Below are 21,580 nucleotides of genomic sequence, written 5' to 3'. Positions count from 1 at the left end.
CGAGCACCAAAGCTTCACTCAACCCATTGAAGGTGTTCAAGCAGCAACACGAATCTATCCATTGGCTGGAAATACTCGTCTGCCTCATCGAGCACCTACTGAAGCCACTGAAAGCACCATTGCCCAAAGGCCTCGGAAGCGTTCTCGCGTTCTCAATGACCGAGAACTTCTTGTGGCCCTTCATCAGAAACAGGATAAGCATCATTTCTGGCTCAAGAGACAGATGCAAAGCCTCTTGGTGGATGTCAACCGCATTCGCAACCTTGCCACCAAGAATGCCTTTGTTGCTCATGAAACGTGCCGGTGATCATGGAAGAGCTTGACCCTGCTTAGTGCTGAAGCAGATCTTCAAGACGATGGCTTCAATGAACGATTCCAGTTTGACTCCACTCCTCCACGGACTGCTGTCCAACGTCGTACTCCATCTCTTGAAGACTCTGAATATTCTTCCTCCGCGGCAACGGTAAATGCCAGAGTGATCGATGATGAAGATGATGCTACTTCACCACCTCCTACTTCTGCACGCATCGACACTGCACCAAGTTCATCTGCACCGCCAAACGACAACGACAACCCTGCTGCTTCAACTACTCCTCATGAGGACGAGTAGATGCTCTATGTCTTCAAACCTTTTTGGTCATTACTGACAAAAGGGGGAGAAGCGTATGAGTTTGATAGTCTTCAAGCAGGTTCATATGGGTGGTTGCATTATATTTTTGCCTCATTCTTACAACTCTTGCTTTTTAAAAACATTTGGTTCTTTGAGTTGTAACACCTAAACTTGATGGTCGTCTGCTACTTGTTTGCTTTACTGTGATGCGATGATAAATTCCGCATGTGCGATGATAACTTCCGCACTTAGATCATCCTGCAGACGTCCATTTTTCATTATGCATGTCATCCTATAAGCTATATCATTTCATGCATGATGAATTATCTTCATAAGTTGAAGTGGATCTCCACAAGTACAACCTGCCATGTGCATTTGCATTCCAAAAGCAAAATTACTTATATGCACATCTTCAGGGGGAGCCCTTGCTACTTATGAAGACAATTCCTATCCTTTACAATTTCACATACTTTATCCCCATTGAAAACTTCAACCAGTTTGTCATCAATCACCAAAAAGGGGGAGATTGTAAGTGCATCTAGTGCCACCCCTAGTTGGTTTTGGAGTATTGACGACAAAGTTGGTTGAGGGACTAATGCGTTTGTGAGAATTGCAGGATAACGCAGGTAGTGTCCCTCATTGATTCGGTTTACCTACCGGAGATGACCCCTAAAAATGTATGAAGACATTGAAGACAATGGTGGTATGAGAAGATATTCATATTGAAGACTATGACATGAGAAGACATTGCGTGAAGACTATGGAGCGCGAAGACTGTGTGGATTCGTTGCTTCCTTTTCTTCTTTGTTGAGTCATAGGAACCACCGTACTGTTAAGTGGGTTCCAAGTGAACTAAGTCAGAGTGACTGAAGTGATGCTCAACTCAAATCCTATGTCTTCGAGCGAAGACAATGAGAGCAAACCTTATCCAGAGCTGGATGAGTCAGCTTTGCTTGTAGCCCAAGTAAAGTTGCCGCGTGTGTTTGAAATCTGACCGTTGGAACACGTGTCAGTTCCTTAGTGACCCAGGGTCATTTTGGACAAATCAGGTCGGGTTGCCTAGTGGCTATAAATAGCCCACCCCCTACACCATAAATTGGTGGCTGCTCAGAGTTAGTATACGGCTTTTGTCGTTTTGAGAGCAACCCACCTCGAAGCATTTGAGAGAGAGAAATCCTTGCGAGGACAAAGCCCAAACACCCAGAGCCAAAGAGTGTTAGGCATCACTGAAGTCTTTCTGTCTGTGTGACCTGAAGACTTATTACACTTGAGGACTGTGTATCCTCCAGCCGGTTAGGCATCGCGTTCTGAGCATCCAAGAGTCATTGTGGATTGCCGAGTGAATGAAGTCTGTGAAGGTTCGGAAGTCTACCTTGAAGACTTACCAGAGTGATTGGGCGAGGACTAAGTGACCTTAGCTCAAGGGGAATAAGGTGAAGACACGGTCTTCTGAGTTGAATCTCAGCCTCCCTAACCAGACGTACAGTTGTCACAGCAACTGGAACTGGTCCAACAAATCTTGTGTCTTCAACAAGTGACTGGTTCTATCTCTTCCCTCCTTTACTTTGAGTTTGTCTTCGTGAAGTCATTGCTTATCTGTCTTATCTGATTGACTTCATTGCTTGACTACTATTGTTGATTGGCTTCATACTATCTTCCATCCTGATCCTACTACCTAGCTGCTATTGGTCTTCGTACGTTAACGCTATTGCATACTTGACTATGGCTTGCTTGTTGTAGTTTATCTTCCGCTGCATATCAATTAGGTTATTTCTATTGTTTGTCTTCGAAACTTCCACGTTTTGAAGACTTTGATAAAAATCGCCTATTCACCCCCCCCCCCTCTAGTCGATAACTAACACTTTCAATACCTGTCTGCTAATCCGGTATTTCATGTCCGAACGAAACACATCGAAGTGGACTATCATTTTATACGGGAACGGGTATCTCAGAAGCAACTACAGATCAAGTTCATCTCTTCCAAAGATCAACTTGCGAACATCTTCACCAAGCCGTTACCTCTACCACTGTTTGAGAATTGTCGGCGCAATCTTACCCTTCTAGATTCTTTGGGAAGTGGCTAAGATTGAGGGAGGGTGTTAGACTGTATAGCTTCTGTATATGTGTACGTATGATGTAACGTTGTACCCCTTCATTATATATATGTGATAGGCCACCCCTAGAGGGTTGAGCCAGTTCCCCCAAACCTATTGTCTTACACATCCATAGTTTTTTGGAAGGACTTGGGTATTGATTTTCTTGCACTGAGAAAACCATGACATATGGGTTATGCATTTTCCTCTACTACAAGTATGTGTTTCCAAGAGATGAAATGTCAATACTAATATATGTATGTATATAAACTCCTATATGAGAAACTACATAGAGTGTCTTAATGCATAAAGCATACTTCTCTTTAAAGCGTAGAACAAATGGGCTGTTGGGTGGCTAGCGAAGGTATTGTATCCACGGTTCATAAGGGGCCAAACTCTAGGCGTAACAAAGTAACGCGTCTAGAGGGCAACCAAGATCATGTGACATATATAGGCTCGGTTTTTCCCTCTTATTCTTACTTCTTTTTCACGACTGCTATATCGGTGTGTATAACTAAGCTTAAATCTTGGAGTGGTCTGGGGCCCTGGGCCTTACATTTCACCCACCCGCTCTGCCCCTGCTTGACGCCACGTGTGTCTCATTAAGATGGATTTATATCATTATTACAACACCAAAAAAATGATTATTGCCACAAAAATGACAGAATCGATGTGAGATGCGTCGAAAGGATCGTCGACATTGATCCCCGTGAGTTCGGTCTACGGTACCGCCAGTATACGTTGTACGAATGTGTGTGTGTGTGTGTGTGTGATGGTGTATGTCTACATTGTACTCGGTGTTTCTTGGGGAAAAAATATCTATATGCAAACTATTTTTTACATTATGTTTTCACTTATCATCTTGTGGTAAAAATATAGACATGGTTCTGTTTCCATCGATAGAGAGGGGGTTGACCCGCAACCCGGCAACCCACGCTGCGTCGAAGAGGCGAGGCGCTCCCGCACTGACACACTCCACGACCGACCTCACGCCTCCCTCGCTCGCTCGCTCGCTCTCGGGAATCGCGAACCACCACAACCACCACCACCCCAGCCGCCTCGCCGCGCCGCGCGCCATGGCCGGCGGCGACGCCAGGCCCCTCGCCGACGCCGCCTTCCTCCGCTTCCTGCTCCCGTCCCCCAAGCCCGAGCGCCCCGCTCCCGCCCGCCTCGCCCCGCCGCACTGCCTCGTCGCGCCCGCCCAGCCGGACCCGCCCCCCGGCGCCAGCCCCGACGAGCGCCTCTTCATCGTGCCCCCCACGCGCCCCGCCTGGCTCCCTCCGCAGCCGCAGCCGCCGCCCCCTTTCCCAGTCCCTCCGGCGCGGCGCGTCCACCCGGCCGCCGGCGCCGCGCGCAATGCGGGCCGCTTCGCCGCCGGCCGGGGCGGCCAGGCGAGGCGGAGGGTCGGGGATTTCGCCGGGACCAGGGGCCGCGCGGGCCCCGATAGGCGGAGGGCGGGCGGGGGCCTCCCCGTGAAGGCGAACGGGGGCGAGGACCGCGCCGGGGCCAGGCGGGCGGCGGCGGCGGCGGCGGCGCGGAGAGAGAATAAGGTGTGGGTTGCCGTGGAGAGGAAGGGTGCGAATGGCGGAAGCGACTTGGACGACCAGGGGGGCGTGGGCGGAGGCTACGCAGGCGGAGACGAGGCTGGAGGCAGCATCGAAGGGGAAGAGCAGCTGGAACCGGACGACGGCGACGGCCGGCGTCTCGGGGAGGAATTGGAGGATTCTCTCCTCATCGCCGGTGATCAAGAGCGCCATGACAGTGACGGCGGCCAGCAGTCAAGCGAGGTGCGGAAACCCCCAAAAAAATCATCCTTCTCTTCAAATGCTCATGGAATTCGATTGCACACTGCCATCACATCTGATTTGCCCCCAAAATCAACTTTTTTAGCTCAACTGGTCACCTTTCTTCGCTCTGCAGAGCACCATGTCGCATTCGAACCAATCACGGCGCCTGCAGATCAGAACACACACAGGGTGGATGGAATGCCGCCATGACATCGGCACCTTCGCCTCCGGCCTGCTCTCCATCTACGAATCCCTCAAGCCATCAGAGGAGCACCTGTCCAAGCAGAGCCAGCTCATAGACTCCCTAACCAAGTCAGTGAGCAAAGAATGGCCCAACGCCCAGCTGCATCTCTACGGATCATGCGCCAATTCCTTCGGGACTTCCCACAGCGACGTCGACGTCTGCCTCGAAATCAAGATCGGCACGGGCAGCGAGGTGGAGCTCCTTCTGCGGCTCGCGGAGATCCTGCGCGGCGATAATTTCGACAGCGTGGAGGTAATCAAGCCTTCACTACATGGAGCTTCGTGTTCCTTTTAAAAAAAGCATGAGTTTTGTAATTTGTAAATTCTGTTGTAAAAATTCACTGTAAATTGAGGCTGTTGGTTTGATCTTTTATCATCCTTGCAGGCAATTACCAGTGCTAGGGTGCCCATTGTGAGGATGTTGGATGCAGGGAGTGGCTTCTCTTGTGACATTTGCATCAACAATCTCTTTGCTGTCGCCAACACGAAGCTTCTCAAGGATTATGCCCAGATAGATGGCAGATTGCTTCAGCTGGCCTCCATTGTCAAGCACTGGGCCAAACTGAGGGGTGTCAATGAGACATACCGCGGAACCCTCTCCAGCTATGCGTGAGTTGAACGATTATGATGGATTCATCTCAGATAATTATGTTTATATGAATTTTCTCAAAAGAATGGGGACTCACTTGCTTATGTAAAATTGCAGATATGTGCTTATGTGCATCAGTTTCTTACAGCTGAGAGAGCCCAAGATCCTTCCCTGTTTACAGGTATGTACCTTATGTTGCATCAACTTCTTCATAAATCATCTTATTTGTGTCAATGCAGAAACTACTGAAGTGCCGAGTGCACTCCGTAAAATTTATCAAATTTTATAAATCCACTTTTTCCCCTATTTATTTATTTTCCTTTTCAAATAATATTTTCTCTTTCTTTTATTTTATGGTAGAGTTATGTGCTCTAGTCATCATGGATTTGCTCCATTTGGCACTGTGCATGCATATGATATGGATGATTGTATTTGGATGGCTCATCACCATCATTCAGTTATGGTTTGTTGATTTTCTTTTCCTTTTTCTTTTCATTTGTTCTCCGATGTAGTAGGTTATTTTGCCATATATTTCATCATTTTTGGTTTGCTGTATTTATAGTTGCCAGGTAAGTCAGAAGGAACATCAAAGTTCTTGTCCATGTTTTCAGCTTCATTATATGCATCGGTTTGGCCCATCTCATCCTGATGCAACTAATGCTTCCGCATTTCCCCACATTTCCAGGCTATGGAGCCCACATATACCATGGTTGTTGATGACACTGAATGCGCTTATTTTGACGAAGTTCATCAGCTTCGTGATTTTGGGGCTGAAAACAAGGAGACCATCGCGGAGTTACTCTGGGCATTTTTCCACTACTGGGCATTCCAGCACGATTACAGGAAAGATGTCATCTCTATCCGTATGGGAAAGATAATCAGGTAGGTAATCAAGGACCAGCATTCTTCTTCCAAACCAAGAATTCAATATCGATTTAATTCATCTAGGTTATAAGAATTTTAAACATTTTTTCTCACCTGGTGTGATGACGCAACAACATGTAGCAAGAAGGAGAAGAACTGGATGACTCGCATCGGAAACGACCGCCATCTGATCTGCATCGAGGACCCTTTCGAGACCGGCCATGACCTAGGCCGTGTAGTCGACAGGCAGACAATCAGGATCATCAGGGAGGAGTTTGAGCGGGCCGCTGCCGTACTGCAGCATGACGATGACCCTTGCATGACCCTTTTTGAGCCCTACCATTATGAGAAATAAACAGCGAAAACACCTGAACATTCATCAAACATTTCTGCCAGGAAGGTGAAGGTACAGATGATGAACTGTTTGAACATTCTGGTAAACGGAATAAATGAATGAACTGGGTTGCATTAAAGAAAAGATGAAATTTGGGTCAGGTGCATTCACCTGCCAGAAGATGGGCCGTGATTCGTCGCAGAGAAAACTGATCTGGTAGGACTATGCTCTGCTGGAAGATGAGCTGTGCCAGCTGCAGGCTGCAATGAGTTCACTGTGACCACTACACTCTCATGTTCTGTGCTCTGGTCACCTGAAAAGAGCAATCTCAAACCTTCTTTATGGCATGCAACTGCATGGATTCACAGTAGGGAAACTTAATGATCCCACTTTCCAGGATATTTTCCAACATCCATATTCTTTCATGTTGTGTAACAAAAAAATTGGACATTTTCAACCATTTTATAATTCTTAAACCAACAAAAATTCTTTACATGCTTGCGTAACTGCACTTTTACAGTCACGGGTGTTGGACAATGCAACCTTTCTCTGCAGCGGTAAATTGTGAGATGAAGGCCCCTAGGACAAAAGGATACTGCAGGAGACTGAATTCTACCCTAGAGCCAAATGGACTTTCCTAGCCCTGAAGAAATCGAGCAGGTCTTGACTCGCAACATAAAAAATAAAAAATCGAGTACGTCTTGAACTTTGTTTCCAATATTATCATGTGCAGCTCCTGCTCTAATCATAGACACTGCTGAATGATGTTTACGGAATTGCAAAACATGCATGCCCTCTCTCAACCAGTGATACATCCTCTTATGTTGCCTTCACTTTGACTTGCTCAGGCTGGTTGAAATTTTCGTTATACAACATGCCCGTTGGAGAAACAAGCCGTTGTAAAGCGCTTCCAAACCGACTCTGTAGTGGAAACATTGTTCAAAGAGACCAAATTAGGGCTATCGTAAGATGCTGCATTTCTAAATACAATGCATTTTGTAGAAATGAACATACCCACTGGAAGAAGACAAGTACCCACCAGCATAGTGTCAAGCTACTAAACTTGTCACGGACAAGCTTTAAAGACAACAAGAAAAGAGAAATCATCTTTATCAGAAGAGTATCCCATCACAAAAAATAACAGTAAATAACCGGAAAAAATGAACTATTCAAGACGGCATCTGATTTTTTGTTCTTTTACTTGCTGGGTAGTGATTTCACAGCTTTATCAACCAACAAAGTGTACAGAGGTAGATAGTTATCAGTACATAGCAAATTGTGGTCCTATTTTTTCATGGTTCAGACCTGATATTCAAAATATTCAGATCCTTTTTTCTTTCTCAAGTTGGCATATCCTTTATCAATGTTATCATTATTTAAATTAGCAAAATATAAACTGAAAGCCCAATGAGGTCTCACAGAAAAAAAGAAATAAGGAAACAGACATTACCAATAGAAGAAAGGTTCCAACGCAGAAGCATGCACCCATTGATTGACTCAAATACCTGAGATCCCTTCCAGCCTGAGGACAGAAAGAGAACCATCAGACATTTCATCAAATCCTCCAGCCAATGCTAGGTTTTCAGCCATTGAACTTATAAACTTAGCAGAATAGGCCCTTTATTCTGTTCTAATTGTCAACGTAGTATCATAGCAAGTCAAGATGGTTTACCGCATTAATTATCACACTGCTGATGGCCTATTGTCAGGTGGGTATGTTAGGATCAGCCAAATGAATTATACCAACTTACCAGTAATGCTCCTTCAAGGCTGTGTACTGAAGGTGTCACAAACAATGCAGTGAAATATGGAATCAGCACTTTGTGCATCTGTTAAAAATAGTGCAGTGGAATTATTAGTTTCTCACACAAAACTCTGGTAGTCATGGATTAATAGTAGCATTAAACTTTCTGCAGAGAAACCAAGTTAATTCTCCAAAGAGTACATCAAACAATTCCTAACAGACTGATATGATGGAGACAGCCTTTTAAAATCAAAATCAGGATTAGCAATAAATTAGTAAGCAGATTCGTATATGCCATGGACCAGAGTTAGATGGCCCTGGATCTGGGTGCAAGCATGCCATGATGGAAGCCATAGTGAAGGGGCGAGGAGGAAAATAGGACTAGATTGATATACTTTTATTGCTTCCTCAATCTATAAGAGGTCCAATGGGGATCCCTCGGACAGGAGCACTGAGTATTCAACAATGCACGAATTAAAAATGTCGATTCTAGAGATAGGATACTATATATGGCGAAGATAGCCTTTACAACAAGTTATAGACACTTGGAAACAACATGTACATAGACAACTGGCATACTGATTGTTTCTGAGGAGCAATCCGTATCTGAAGTACTTCCAGAACATGTAAAAATTAAAGCAGTACATCATACCTGTTGTACAACCATTTGATCATTGGTAAACAGCCTAGGAAAAAGCCACGGAACAATCGTTCCAGCTGTCCCCACAGTCAGTCCAGCTATAGCTCCAATAACTACGAGTGACTTGAGTAGCATCCTTGCCTAGATTAAAGGTACCTTCAGTATCATTCAGAGTAATGAACATAATATTCATACAGATTGATGTAGAAAGAACTACGGTAAAATGCAGTCACTACTTAAGTCAATCAAAGCACCATCAGTGCAGCACATGTTGCTTCAAGTATGCATAGTGGTGCTGGGTCCACCAGCAGCTTTTGCTCTGTTACAGGGAAAAGAAGGCAGGTGTGTACCAATTAAACATATGAAACCTGTTACACAACATGCGCAGGTCAGAACTCAAATATTTGTGTCAACATTCTTACATTCAACAGTCAAGACGCCTCATGTCCTAAGAAATAATAATCTAGCAAAAATGTAACAGTATCAAACTTCTGATAGATTCTATCGAAATAAGATTATTAGAAATCTTAGATGAACTCCTTTTTTCATTTCTAGGCTTTCAAAATGTCTTGTCAATGGCATAAGTCTTAAGTCACATTCAGCTCTGTTTTGACCAGATGAGCCTCCCCCCTAATAAAATTGATAATTACTTGTTGGCTTATCTCGGCATTTTCATGCAAAATATTTTGAAGAAAACAGAAAAGGAAGCTCCTTGTGAAATTAATCTGCTGAACCGATGAAAAGACAGTCTGCATGTCAGTTGATAAATTTAACCAAACAAAAGAAAAGTGTGAAAAATACAAGTGTCCAAGCATACATGTTCATCAAACACAACTTTGCACAGATTCTTGGATATGTACTGATATTACTGCTAAAAGTACGGCAAAGTAAAATGGTATGATATTCACAGGAAAATGAGCACTGTTGATAGGTACCTTCATCAAATTGCGGTTAGCTCCGTATATCATCTCCGGCATAAACGACTGTGCAGTTTGTGACAGGGGCTCACCCCAAACAGTGCACATGCATAATATATTAACCATAACCTTCACAAGATAAAATAAACAATATATGTTGTCACGTTTTTATCGACATGTCTTCATAGGGAAGCATTCCATAAGCTAAAAAGTATGAACCTGATGGCCTGCAAGAGTTATTGCTCCCATAGAAGTCGCGGAGTATGTAAGCAATGCATAAAATGCTACCTGAAGAAGATTGAAACAATCAGTTACAGTAAAGTCAAGGAAAGGACACAGATCAGTACACCCCAAAAGAATGATACCTTGGATGTCATTGTCACAAAAACAGGAGCTGCGATTTCGAATATCTGCAGAAGCTCTCTTGTCGATGGGATTGTGAATGAGAATGCTCGAAAACCTCTACTGTTTAGATTTTGCATCATCATAAAAGCTGCAACAATCTGAGCATGTGTCAAAAGCTAGCTACTTATACAAAAACATGTGAGCAGAGAACTCAAACCTGCAAAGAAGTTTGCAGTGTGAGCAACATCACAAAAAGCTAGAGGTGGAGGCTATTTGTGTAGCGCAATTGCAAAACATGAAGAGTGGAGAAATGGATAACGAGATGCTGGGATTTCTGGAACATGAAATACAACTGACAACAGAGGTGCATGTGATTCCATCTGGACAGGGTGCAGTGTGCATCGATGAATAATATATTTGTACAAAATATGAGTTCACCAGGTATTGTTGCTTAAGTGAGGACGTGGAAACTTGATTTTCAGCAATGTGGAGACATGTTCAGGAGACTGGAAATATGTGTACCTGTGAAACCATAGTAGCCCAGGCGGCACCAGCAATTCCATAGCCACATACAGAGCAAAGAAATATATCGCCAACGGCATTTATAACACTAGCTGCTGCCAATGCCTTCAGAGGACCCCAAGAATCTTTCATGCCTAGACTGATTTACAGCAAAAGATGTAATATAATAAGAGAAGCATCCAATAAAATATACTGTAATATGGTTAATTGTTTACTGTTGCATGTACTATTGTACTCATGTAGGTATGTAATCCATACCCGTTTACTCACTGGCAATTATAATGATTGAACTAGCATATAGCAATTAATGGCAAAAACATACTTAGAAATATAATTGTTGAAGACATTTGAGGCTTAAAACAGATGTCTACTAACATTCCAAAGAAATATAATGCAGCGCCCCTAACAACATGAATTCAAATAAAGGCATTCAAACAAGTATATCCAATGCAATAAGGGAACAGGAATGTGCCCAGTTTGTACCTAGCACTTTGGGCAACTAAGCCAACGAGAACTGCAGGCCATGCAAAACCTCGAATCTGAAATTGAGTTTCTGTTATTTCACATGAAAAAGGGAAATTCAATTTCATATCCTATAATAGAAGGTACTTGAACAGCACTACAAGCATTCAAAATAAGATTCCGCAATAAGCCTTGAAGTCAGAACTACAAGATTGTCCAACCACTTAATAAGGCAAAGGACCTATGCAAGCTGTCCAACCACTTAATAATCAAATTAGTATAACAGAGACCAACTAGATAAATTCAAAAAATAGCTGTATCTATGAGATTATGGTGATTAGCAATTTCAGAGCTAACTGAGCACACCGCATGGGATTCACAATATAAAAGATGCACATTTTCACACCTCTAGTTACGTTTCGATGAGCATGATCGTTAGGTAACCTCCTTTCCTTTCTCATGTTTCATAGTTTCTTGCGCAGAGCTATTACATTGTATTTCAGATACAGCACGGTATTGAAGTATTCAGCCATATCTATTTATCTTATCAAATGTTTAACTGGATATACTCGAGTAGAGAAAGGGCAAAAGCATAAAGTGCCGGTTATACATCAGAGGAACATACTGCCCTTCGTCGGTCAATTGGAACTACTGAGAAATAGCCTACAAGGTGAAACTATTAAAACACAATTAACATATACAGACCTGTGCATATGTATTGGCAGCAGAAATAATTTCATGATTTTTGGATCCAGTGAAAGCTGAAAAGAAATTTAATAAATCACAAGTTAAGGTAAAGTTAAGTACCAAATACAAATTTTCAATAATGTAACCGATAGAACCACATCATGCATGTGAAACTCTAAACTGGTAGAACAAATACGGGAGCATCTTTTTCATAAATACGTGCCCTAATCAGGTAATGAAGTCAAAACAAGCCAAACAGTTGGGATAAAAGCATTACATGACCCCAATTTTAAACAGCACTTGCAAGCTTAATTGAGTCTAAGGTGAAGGCTAAAGTGACTTTTCAAGTGACATAGCAGGAAATTACAGAATCTAATGACAAAAGTAGTCCTCCAGCACTTCGTTAGAAAATACAAAATATCCAACACTTCAAATAAGATGATAGTTTCAAGCCCATTGAACATTTTGTTTCAAAGACTTACCAGTCAATACTTGGACCCCAAAAATCTTAGTGAACAAAAACATTCCTATACCAAAAGTAAGAGCTAAAAATAGCAGCATAGACACTTGATGCTGTGCAAGTTCTTCATCCTGCATATAGTAGCTGTAACTGGATTAGATTACATATAGAGCAAGAAGGTGCATATAGGTGCCAAGTGGCTGCAACAACAAGACAAATATCTGAAGAAACTTCAATTTCTGATTATTTATAAATCATTAAATTGGCAAGTAAGTAATATCTTATATTTGAACGAAGTTCTTTTCATTTTGGGCAGCAAAGCAAATGTATAGTTCATGAAGAAAACACAAACATATATCGACCTACTACTGTGCCAAATTTGTTCTGTAGAGTTCGTACTTTGGAAAGAATTAGCCAGCTTACTTTTGTCTCAACAAAATATTAGCCAACAAGCAACGCAAGGCCATACTCTATAGCTAAGTTGATAACCCCTGTCTCCCACTATTACCGAAGCACTCATAGTACACATCCCCGCAACTTTGCAAGTTACTAATCTAGCACGAGCTGCACGCACCTTGTTAGCTAAGGAGGTGGCCACCATGTTGGAGGTTGCGACTGACAGGAACATGAATATGTAGCACAGATAGTCGCAGAACACGGTCCCAGGCCCTGAAACCAGAGTTGAAATAAGCATACATCATTACACTTAAACTGAGGCGCAGCATGATGAGCCAGCCAATACATCACGTTCATGCATTTACAAGTACGTAATACTCCCTCCGGTCCTTTTTACTCCACATATAACATTTGTGTGAAGTAAAACTTTGTAAAGTTTGACCATATTCATATAAAAAAATATCAACATCTACCATACTGAAGTTATACGTACTATAGGAAAACTAAATTCATGACGCATCTAATGATATTGATTTCGTACTGTGAATGCTGATATTTGTTTTCCTATAAAGTTGGTCAAACTTTATGAAGTTTGAATTCAGACAAATCTTATATGCGGAGTCAAAATGACATGACAGGACGGAGGCTAAGATGATGAGGAAACTGCACAAATCCTTCAATCTGAAGATGCTACGTACTCTATTTGTTAAGAGCATCATACATACTATCAATGAGCTGGCACCAGAAATGCGGCGTTCAGTCGATCGGTTTAGTCAGACGAAGTAGAATAATGGCGGCGTGTTTGCGCATTTAGGATTCTCACCCAACTAATGGCGCGGCGCGGGCAACATTACCAGAATAAACCGGAGAGAGTACAACACTCCAGCATATTAAGGTAGGTACGGGTACGGCGCGCTGCAAAACACACCTAGGGCTGCGAGCTGGAGGGAGGAGGTCTGGCCGATGACCATGGTGTCGATGAGGCTCATGAGCGGGCCGCAGATCCAGAGCCCGAGCGCGGGCCCCGCGAACACCACCACGTCCCGCACCTGTGCCCATATCCCCGCGCCCTCCGCCGCCATCGCGTCCACCGCCACCTCCCGCTCGCCCCCGTCGGCCGCGCCTGCCGCGGCGGCGCATCGGACGACGCGGACGGCCGCGCGCGGGGAGAGGCCGCGCCGGCGAGGGGCGAGGAGCCGGGCGGAGGGGAGCGGGGGCGCGGGCGGGAGCAGCCGCGCCCGCCGGAGGGAGGCGGGGGTCGGCGCCGCGAGCGCGGCCGCGGCGGAGAGGAGGCGGAGGTGGGCGGACATGGCTGCCGATGATGCCGAGCTGCACTGCGCGCGCGGGCGGCGGAGTGGGGCGGGTAATAGTGTCTGTCTGCAGTGGGCGGATGGAGAGGGATCGTGTGGACTGGATCGCTACGCGGCCGACGAAGGCCGTTGCTGTACCTGTGCCTGTCACCGCTGCGCACCGTACGGCCCTGTTTGTCCGGGCTCCGTGAGCAGAGTCTGAAATCTAAAACAAGCAGCTATTTTCAATCAGTTTTGTCACTGAAGCTGAACCTGGATTCAAGCCATTTTGGGTGCATCGAAGCAAAATCCACAGGTGATTCAGGCCATTTTCAGGGCAATGAATCCAATCAAAGCTGAGACAAGCATGGTCTTATATTACCACACGAATCAGGTTTGCCACTCAAGCGAATCCGCAGGCGATTCGAATCCAATCAAAGGTGAAACAAACAGAGCCTACGTCTCGTACAAGTATAATACTCGAATATTCATTCCTACTACCGTACCATCTCTGTTTCTTTTTTATATATACTTCATTTTATCTCAAGACAATCTATGTAAAGTTTGATCAAACTTATATTACCCCCTTCGACCCATATTAACTAGATCGGGATCACGCCTTGGCGCAAGGGCGCCGGTCCCAACGATGTGGTCAAGCAAGTAATGATCAGTTAGAAGAAAGCATGGTTTATGTTAGTAGGAAGTGCAGCTTGCCACAGCCCTGCCGGGTGAATCATATCCAACCTGATAACAAAGCATATGATATGTAGCACAAAGCACCAAAAGTTTCAAGGTTTAGAACAACACCATAATAATAAGTTTGTTGGCAACCTGTTGAGAATTAATTGAAATATACAAGACACTTTGACACCGCCATTTACTTACAAAAGATAACAAATTTCACAAGTTCTTAAATATTTTGAATAACAAAAACAGAAGTTTTCAGAAAAGGGTGGGCATAGAATCCCACACGACAATTGACAAAAACGAACTGATCCTTGGCATTGTCCAGCACAACGATCACGTCGCCGATCTGATTGTCATGCCATGGTGCATGAGGTCGCTGCCCATTCGCTCGTCGCCGCTCACATTGACAATGGCGTTTTGCCTGGTTCCTGGACGCTGAAGGGGGCGATAGCTACAACGCCATCGGGCTCTTTCCGTCCTTTTGCTGCCTAGTTCACAAGTTTGTCATCCTGCATCTATCAGTTCACACGGCAAAGAGAAATAGTAGAGGTTCAGAATTATTCTCGAACTAACTGGATGTGGCTAGTAGCTGAATTCTGGTTGAGGTATAAGATGTTGACTGAACCTGAGATATACAGTACCACTTTATTGGGATTCAGCATTTTAGACCTTGGCTTTGTCCCCGAGCTGCTCCTGCACAGCTATCTATCATGACACATGAGTACCCTTGGCCTCTCTCTCTACTTGCGGCGCTGCTCTAAGCCAAGAAATAATCGAACTTGGCAAGATACAAAACATGAAGAATACCTGTTGCATGATAAGGGAAGCTAATGATGCATGTGAGACTGCAGATTATCACACTCACCTACAATAATCAAATCCTTTGAAGCATCCAATTTCTGCATAGACCAAGAGGAAAATTGCCAAATTAGCTCACCCGCTCACCAAAAAGAAGATATAACATAATATCTTTGTTGCTGAAATTTCAAGCAAAACAAATAAAAGCTAAGGGAGGCTATTATCACTTGAACAGTTGACAACATTTATCATTATTATTTGAACAGGGCATATACCCTGCTCCAGTTTACTTAATTAAAACCGAAGCAATACAAGGCGACGTTAGACACCACATCTAGTAGCATTATATGGCTAATGATCATCTAACACAGAGTAGCAACTGGCAATAGAAACAGGAAACTCTTTGATGCTGAATGCCCCGGGAGCTTGTCTAAGCGGATTTCTGTAAATGTCTCGTTCAATTATAAGACCACCGTAAGTAGTGTGTAATTAGTTAATCAATATTTTAACTAAGTTACATACGCAAAAAAATCCAAGTTACATAAACTTATTTTAACTTCACTGCAATAGATGTACATATTTGATTTCTGATGATTGGTGAACCTTGTTCAAAAAGGTAAAATTCATGCTTCTGTTTAACATTTTATCTAAAATTAGAAGATTCCACTTGATCCTCAAAGGTAACTCTGGGTAGAATAAATTGATTAGCTAACATTTCTAGTCATTCTAATGCGGAACTGGACAATGACAAAACCTTTGCGATAACATGTACTCCCTCTAGTATATATATGGCCAAGTAAATATTTGGGGGTTTACTTTCACCACATGCTAGACCAATAGTATAATGTGTATGTTACAAGTAGTACACCATCAAATTTTGAATTTGAAATAAGTTTTCAATTGTATGATATACATCTCATAAATGGATGGAGGTAGTATGTTTATTGTCTGGTTACTCTTGCAGCATACATAGAAGCTTCCATGAATTTGCATTGACAACATTACAGTACAGAGATGAGAATGGTGTAGTTGTGCTTGCACTTTGGGTTAGACAGACATTATAGCATATCTTGGCGAAGCTTATTGACATATAGAACATAGTAGAAAGCAGTGGAAAAGAGCATAAGAGATTCCTTCAAAACATGGAGAGGCGGTCTGCCAAGATGCTCAACTGGAAGAAGTCAACGATTTATCAGTTAACCCAAATCTTTAATTGAAGACAACACCTATTACTGCACAACAGTTTCAGTTAACCCAAATCTTTAACCAAGTCTAGAATGTTAGAAAGCCTACTTTCAAGGAGTGGTATTATTTTCTGTTATAGTGCCAGATAATAAGGATGATGTGCTATTACTGGTAAAATTTGCACAATATGACGATGCATCATGTCAAATACTCCCTCCGTTCCTAAATATTTGTCTTTTTAGAGCTTTCAAATGGACTATCACATACGGACGTATATAGACATATTTTAGAGTGTAGAATCACTCATTTTGATCCGTATGTAGTCACTTGTTGAAATCTCTAGAAAGACAAATATTTAGGAACAGAGTATATCTTCTCTATCATGAGTTCATATTAGGTTATTTTCGAATTCTAATATGATAACACTGGTAACCTTTACTAATATTTATGAGAAAATGCAGCCATGAATTATGGTGCATACAACAATGTCAAGATGAGAAGAAAAAAAAAGAAAAAAGTCCATAGTTAATGGATTGGACAGCGGCCCTACCAGTTTATTAAGATAATGGCTGCAGCTTCTTGCCGCGCGATTGCCCGCCGAATGGCGGACCAGTAATGACTTTATACTAAGCAAGTATACACGATACACCCTCATCTGATTTAGCTTCAAAAATAAAACAACACCTATTTAAAGCAAACTTTCATATGGGTCTATTCTTATGGGTAAAGGTTTCAGCTATCCTATAAGATGGTGAGCAACTATGTCCTTAAAACCATTAGATAGATTATCTCAAATCTGAAGCTAAAACATATCCTCATGCATGATGCAATATCTAGTGTTCTGAAATAACATCAGCGGCCAACTGTATGAAGTAGGGTTCAAATAGCAGACTTATATAACAGTACAGAATAGGTTAAAAAAGAGTCCAAATAGAAAATTAAGGAAACAAAACAGAATAAAGTAATATCGAAATAGATGTTCTGGACCATTAGTACCATATGCTGCAACTATAAACAGGTACCTATAAAGCTATATAAAAAATAATGTTGGCTTCTCACTTTTGTTCCACGTTCCACCAGTGGGTGCATCCAAACAAAAAAGAACATCTTGATGCTCATCTAACAATACTCAAAAGGCACTAAACTCCTCCCATTAATCAGTGCTCTTGATGCTTGTCTCACATTCCACGGTTTCAAGTTAAAATTAAAAAAGCTCCATATGAGTAAAGCAGATTGAAGAGACTCGAGACAACAGACAGGTGCTTTCTACTTCTTTAAAGAAAATCTAAATATTTGCTACCAGGCGTCTTGAAAGGATAACATACAGAAATTGCATATTATTTCCATCTGAATGAGTTTCTTATCTGCCGAGATTAAAGTAAATAAAATTAGAGAACCAAGAACAACACATAGTACAAACCTTTAGTCAATTGCAATGATTAATCTCAAAAAGGGCAACTAAGGTAGAAAAATCATGAAATAAGTATAAGCTAATAGATACAGATATTTCATATCCTCAACATAAGTTGTACCTTTGTAGGCCTACATTATTCAAAACACATCCAGGAAAAGAAAGAGGAGGGGTTGACCTGCAGTTCCCTGGATGAAGTCGTGAACACTGGCTCAGATCGAACGAAAATCCAAGGAGGGTATCGACCAAAAGAAGCAGCAGCCGCAAAAAACGAACCAGTCCGCATCAACAGATCCGGCGCTTCAACGGCAAGAAGAAGCGACCTGCAAGCAAACGAGATCTGAAATCAATTACTCCTCGAAAGAGAGCACATCCAGCGTGAAGAACCACCTTAACCGGCACGTCGATGCGGCGGCCCGCCACCCCGAGCCTCTCCCCGACGCACTAAACGCTCGCAAGAAAACGCTCATCCACACAGATGAGGAACGACCATGCCCGCATGTAAATGACAGGGGTCAACGACTCGAGGCCGAAACTGAGTCTGAACTGGAATGTGGAGTACACAGGTCATGTTGCGTACGTCGGTCAATGACAAGGAGTTGCAGGCGACTTCGGCAGTCGTCAACAAAGGGGTACAAATGGAGGATATTATGGATGAGGAGACGACAATGCATATGGATGAAGCGGATGTTGAAAAGAAAGTTAACCAAGACGAGGATCAGAATATTATGGAGGAGATGACACATTTTAGCAAAGGTAAAGATGGAACCTTGCGTATTCTATGTGGTCCTGGATTTACGCCAATCTTACCTAAAGAAAGAGTGTGTGTCACACGTGAGAACAATTCTAAATTAGAGGAGTTCATGCAAGTGCATGCACACACAAAACTAGAAAATAGTTGTTTGTTTTCTAATCAACGTGCAACAGGATATCATGCACGCATTTGGAGAAATAATCGGACGTGGAAGCCATGGAGAATAAGAAGGAAAAGGCCTGCATGCAACGGATTTATTAGTTGTATTACACGGAACATACAAACTCCTGAACTGCATGTGCTAGAAAATAGGAGGAGAAGGAGTCTGCACGTACGTGGAGATATGTTTCCATATCGGCCAGCTATGTACGTTTGGAAAATTAAAACAAAGGTAGCAGATCAAAACGGCCAGGATTTCGGTTGCACTCCAAGTCAGGCAGGAGAAAATAAATCAGGTACGTGACGTGATATGGCCTGTGTGCCTTGTTTAGGCCGAACTCATCTGAGTCGGTTTGTACCCAGACTATATATATTATTTGTGATGGGGACTTGAAGGATTAGGTTATTTTCTTTAGAATTTAGACAGACTATGAAGCGGCCCTCTGGGTGCTCATCTTGTTTATTATTGTGAGATTTTCTATCAAGAAAATTACACTTTAGCGAGAGGATTCTCGTGATCGAGAGTTTGCTAGCTATTGGCTTGAGGTCCGTCGGCGACGACGGATTGTGTGCTGGTGACGTCTACGTTGACGAGAGGTGCCTTGTTTGTCGAGGTATTGCTAGTCAGTTTTTGTTACCATAGTTTCAGGTTGCGTGTATCGCTCGCGTAATTGGAAACTCTTATCAGTGAAATTTAGTCGTGGTTGTTGCATCGTGAAAGATCGGGCCAAATTAGCGGCGCGTCCGAGGTCGTGCTTTCATCATGAAGATACACGAGGTGTCCCACAAGATGGTGAATTACCTGGTCGAGCTCCCTCGGCTTTACGGCTTACACACCTGACTTTCGTGAAGTGTCTTTAGCAGTGCCAAAGAGTGTGAACACATCTAGAAACCAACAATCACAATGAAAAATTAGAAATCTTGAGAGACTATATATCAAAATGATTGAGCAATTTTACATAGGTACCTTGGATCTAGCTGCTTATTAATAGGAGAAGAATGAGAATAACCTTGTTGTAATAGGTGCCTGCAACCTGGAGAGAACGAATTACAAATAAGGAGATGAATAAGGTTGTGCATCAATCAATCACCTCAAAGAAAATTCCCAGCAAACAACAAATTATACATCCGCCTAGATAATCTTGACAATTATCAAGTATATACAGATAATATACATCCACAGCAGAGAGGAATCGTCATGCCATTCAATATTTCAATCTTTAAAGAACAACTTCTCAGTGAAGTCCCAAATAAGGATATCCCATCATTAATTTGGAGATCATACACCCGGTCCATTTTTCACCTTTGTTACCACTATCTATAAGTATCAAATGATTTTACTTATTTCCTAATTATCTCAATATAAGCTAATGGGCTCATATACAAAACCAAAGACTGATATTTTAGCTTCCAAAGAAAATTCAATGATCAAAGGCTACTGAACCTTGCATCTAAATCGCACCACTATTGGTCCATGGCAGCTGTCCGCTACAGTAACACCATTTTTAGCACCAGCGGCAGTTCAACAGATAGATGTGACACCAATTACTCACCTTACATGGATGGCTCAGTTTCCTGGCATATATGCCACAAAAAAGGAGATCAGTAGAGAGATACCCTGCAGGTTGAGCAATCACTAATGAGATCCAGTCAATGTCCGCCCCGCAAGATTGAGGAACCAAACATGTATGATACATTTTGCTATGGCACAAGAACATTCAGACAAATGCATAATGCTACTGAATATTAGTACTGCTGTAATGGTACTGAACATTTAGACAATGTGGTGAGAAGAGAAAGAGGAAGGACGGGTGGTGGGCATACGATGTTGGCGTTGGGGGCGGCACGTAGTGGCGGCGCCAGGGCGAGGGGCTTCCGGCCGTAGAGGGCGCAACGTCCCCAGAAACATGGGCAAAGCTGGCCAGAGGAAACGATGGCATCGGCATCCGCCTCAGCGCCAGCAGCGTGGGTGAGCCAACAACCTGCAGCAGCAGCAAGAGAGAAGTCAGCAGAAAAAACATTATGGCATTCCTTTATCTCTGGCGACGCCTGAGCCCCCCTACCCACCACATACGACCTTGCCTCTTCTTCCCATCATCTCTGCCTAGAAAGGAACGGAGGCTATGAGAACAAGGAAGGGGTGACCTCACCTCAGTGGAGCTCCAGAGCAGCAATGAAGAAACCATGCCGTCAATGACCCGCACAAAATAGTCGGTGAGGATGGTGCAGGAAGAGAGTGGGCGGCGGATCTACTTACCCTCCTCCCGATGATGTGATGCACGAGCACGACGGGGGCGCGACGACGGGCGAGAGAGAAGGATTGGTCGCCGGAGGAGCGCTGGCGGTTCCTGCGCATCTCCCGTCGATGGCGACGCGCCTGGTCCACCTGTCGCTCTCCTCTCGACGATGGCGACGACGAGCAGCGGCAGCGGCGAGATCGGCAACGCGAGAGCGACGGCGAGGCGGGTGGGCGATGGGAGGGGAGTTGGGGGAGCGGGGACGGGGGAGGGGGAGGGGGCGGAGGATGGCGGCGGCACCGCGGCAGCAAGATGCATCGCGCTCGAGCGTGCGAGAAAGGCAGGGCGGCTAGGGTTCTCACCCAAC

The 21,580-nt window shown here is 43.6% G+C and overlaps 2 protein-coding genes and 1 long non-coding RNA gene across 7 annotated transcripts; 1 reads left to right on the top strand and 2 right to left on the bottom strand.

Moving 5' to 3' along the window:
* Positions 1 to 3,779: 3,779 nt before the first annotated feature.
* LOC119320763 (UTP:RNA uridylyltransferase 1-like) lies at positions 3,780 to 7,013 on the top strand. The gene is made up of 6 exons (XM_037594713.1): positions 3,780 to 4,490; positions 4,624 to 4,986; positions 5,119 to 5,342; positions 5,440 to 5,503; positions 6,008 to 6,204; positions 6,328 to 7,013. The coding sequence occupies exons 1-6, from the start codon at positions 3,780 to 3,782 to the stop codon at positions 6,539 to 6,541; spliced, it is 1,773 nt and encodes a 590-aa protein (XP_037450610.1). The 3' UTR covers positions 6,542 to 7,013.
* Positions 6,964 to 14,018, bottom strand: LOC119322919 (protein DETOXIFICATION 46, chloroplastic-like). The gene is made up of 14 exons (XM_037596455.1): positions 13,622 to 14,018; positions 12,872 to 12,966; positions 12,320 to 12,428; positions 11,856 to 11,911; positions 11,172 to 11,227; positions 10,689 to 10,827; positions 10,187 to 10,324; positions 10,041 to 10,109; positions 9,840 to 9,950; positions 8,917 to 9,045; positions 8,272 to 8,349; positions 7,971 to 8,042; positions 7,535 to 7,597; positions 6,964 to 7,441 (listed from the first exon to the last, which is right to left on the bottom strand). Exons 1-14 carry the CDS (start codon positions 14,001 to 14,003, stop codon positions 7,340 to 7,342), a joined length of 1,599 nt encoding a protein of 532 aa, XP_037452352.1. The 5' UTR covers positions 14,004 to 14,018; the 3' UTR covers positions 6,964 to 7,339.
* A 779-nt stretch (positions 14,019 to 14,797) lies between these two features.
* Positions 14,798 to 21,580, bottom strand: LOC119322629. 5 transcript variants are annotated; one of them, XR_005155731.1, is made up of 10 exons: positions 21,234 to 21,578; positions 21,044 to 21,080; positions 20,801 to 20,958; positions 20,530 to 20,594; positions 19,944 to 20,010; positions 19,779 to 19,861; positions 18,242 to 18,386; positions 15,477 to 15,568; positions 15,295 to 15,374; positions 14,798 to 15,184 (listed from the first exon to the last, which is right to left on the bottom strand). It is a non-coding gene; the product is annotated as an uncharacterized LOC119322629 (long non-coding RNA). The 5 variants fall into 5 exon arrangements; XR_005155732.1 differs by lacking the exon at positions 21,044 to 21,080 and having other exon boundaries at positions 15,295 to 15,362; positions 21,127 to 21,580; XR_005155729.1 differs by having other exon boundaries at positions 21,044 to 21,576.

Source organism: Triticum dicoccoides, chromosome 6B, assembly GCF_002162155.2.
Source record: "Triticum dicoccoides isolate Atlit2015 ecotype Zavitan chromosome 6B, WEW_v2.0, whole genome shotgun sequence".
Classification (NCBI taxonomy): Eukaryota; Viridiplantae; Streptophyta; class Magnoliopsida; order Poales; family Poaceae; genus Triticum; species Triticum dicoccoides.
Note: the sequence above shows the minus strand (reverse complement) of the source record. Positions and strands in the feature narration are given on the sequence as shown.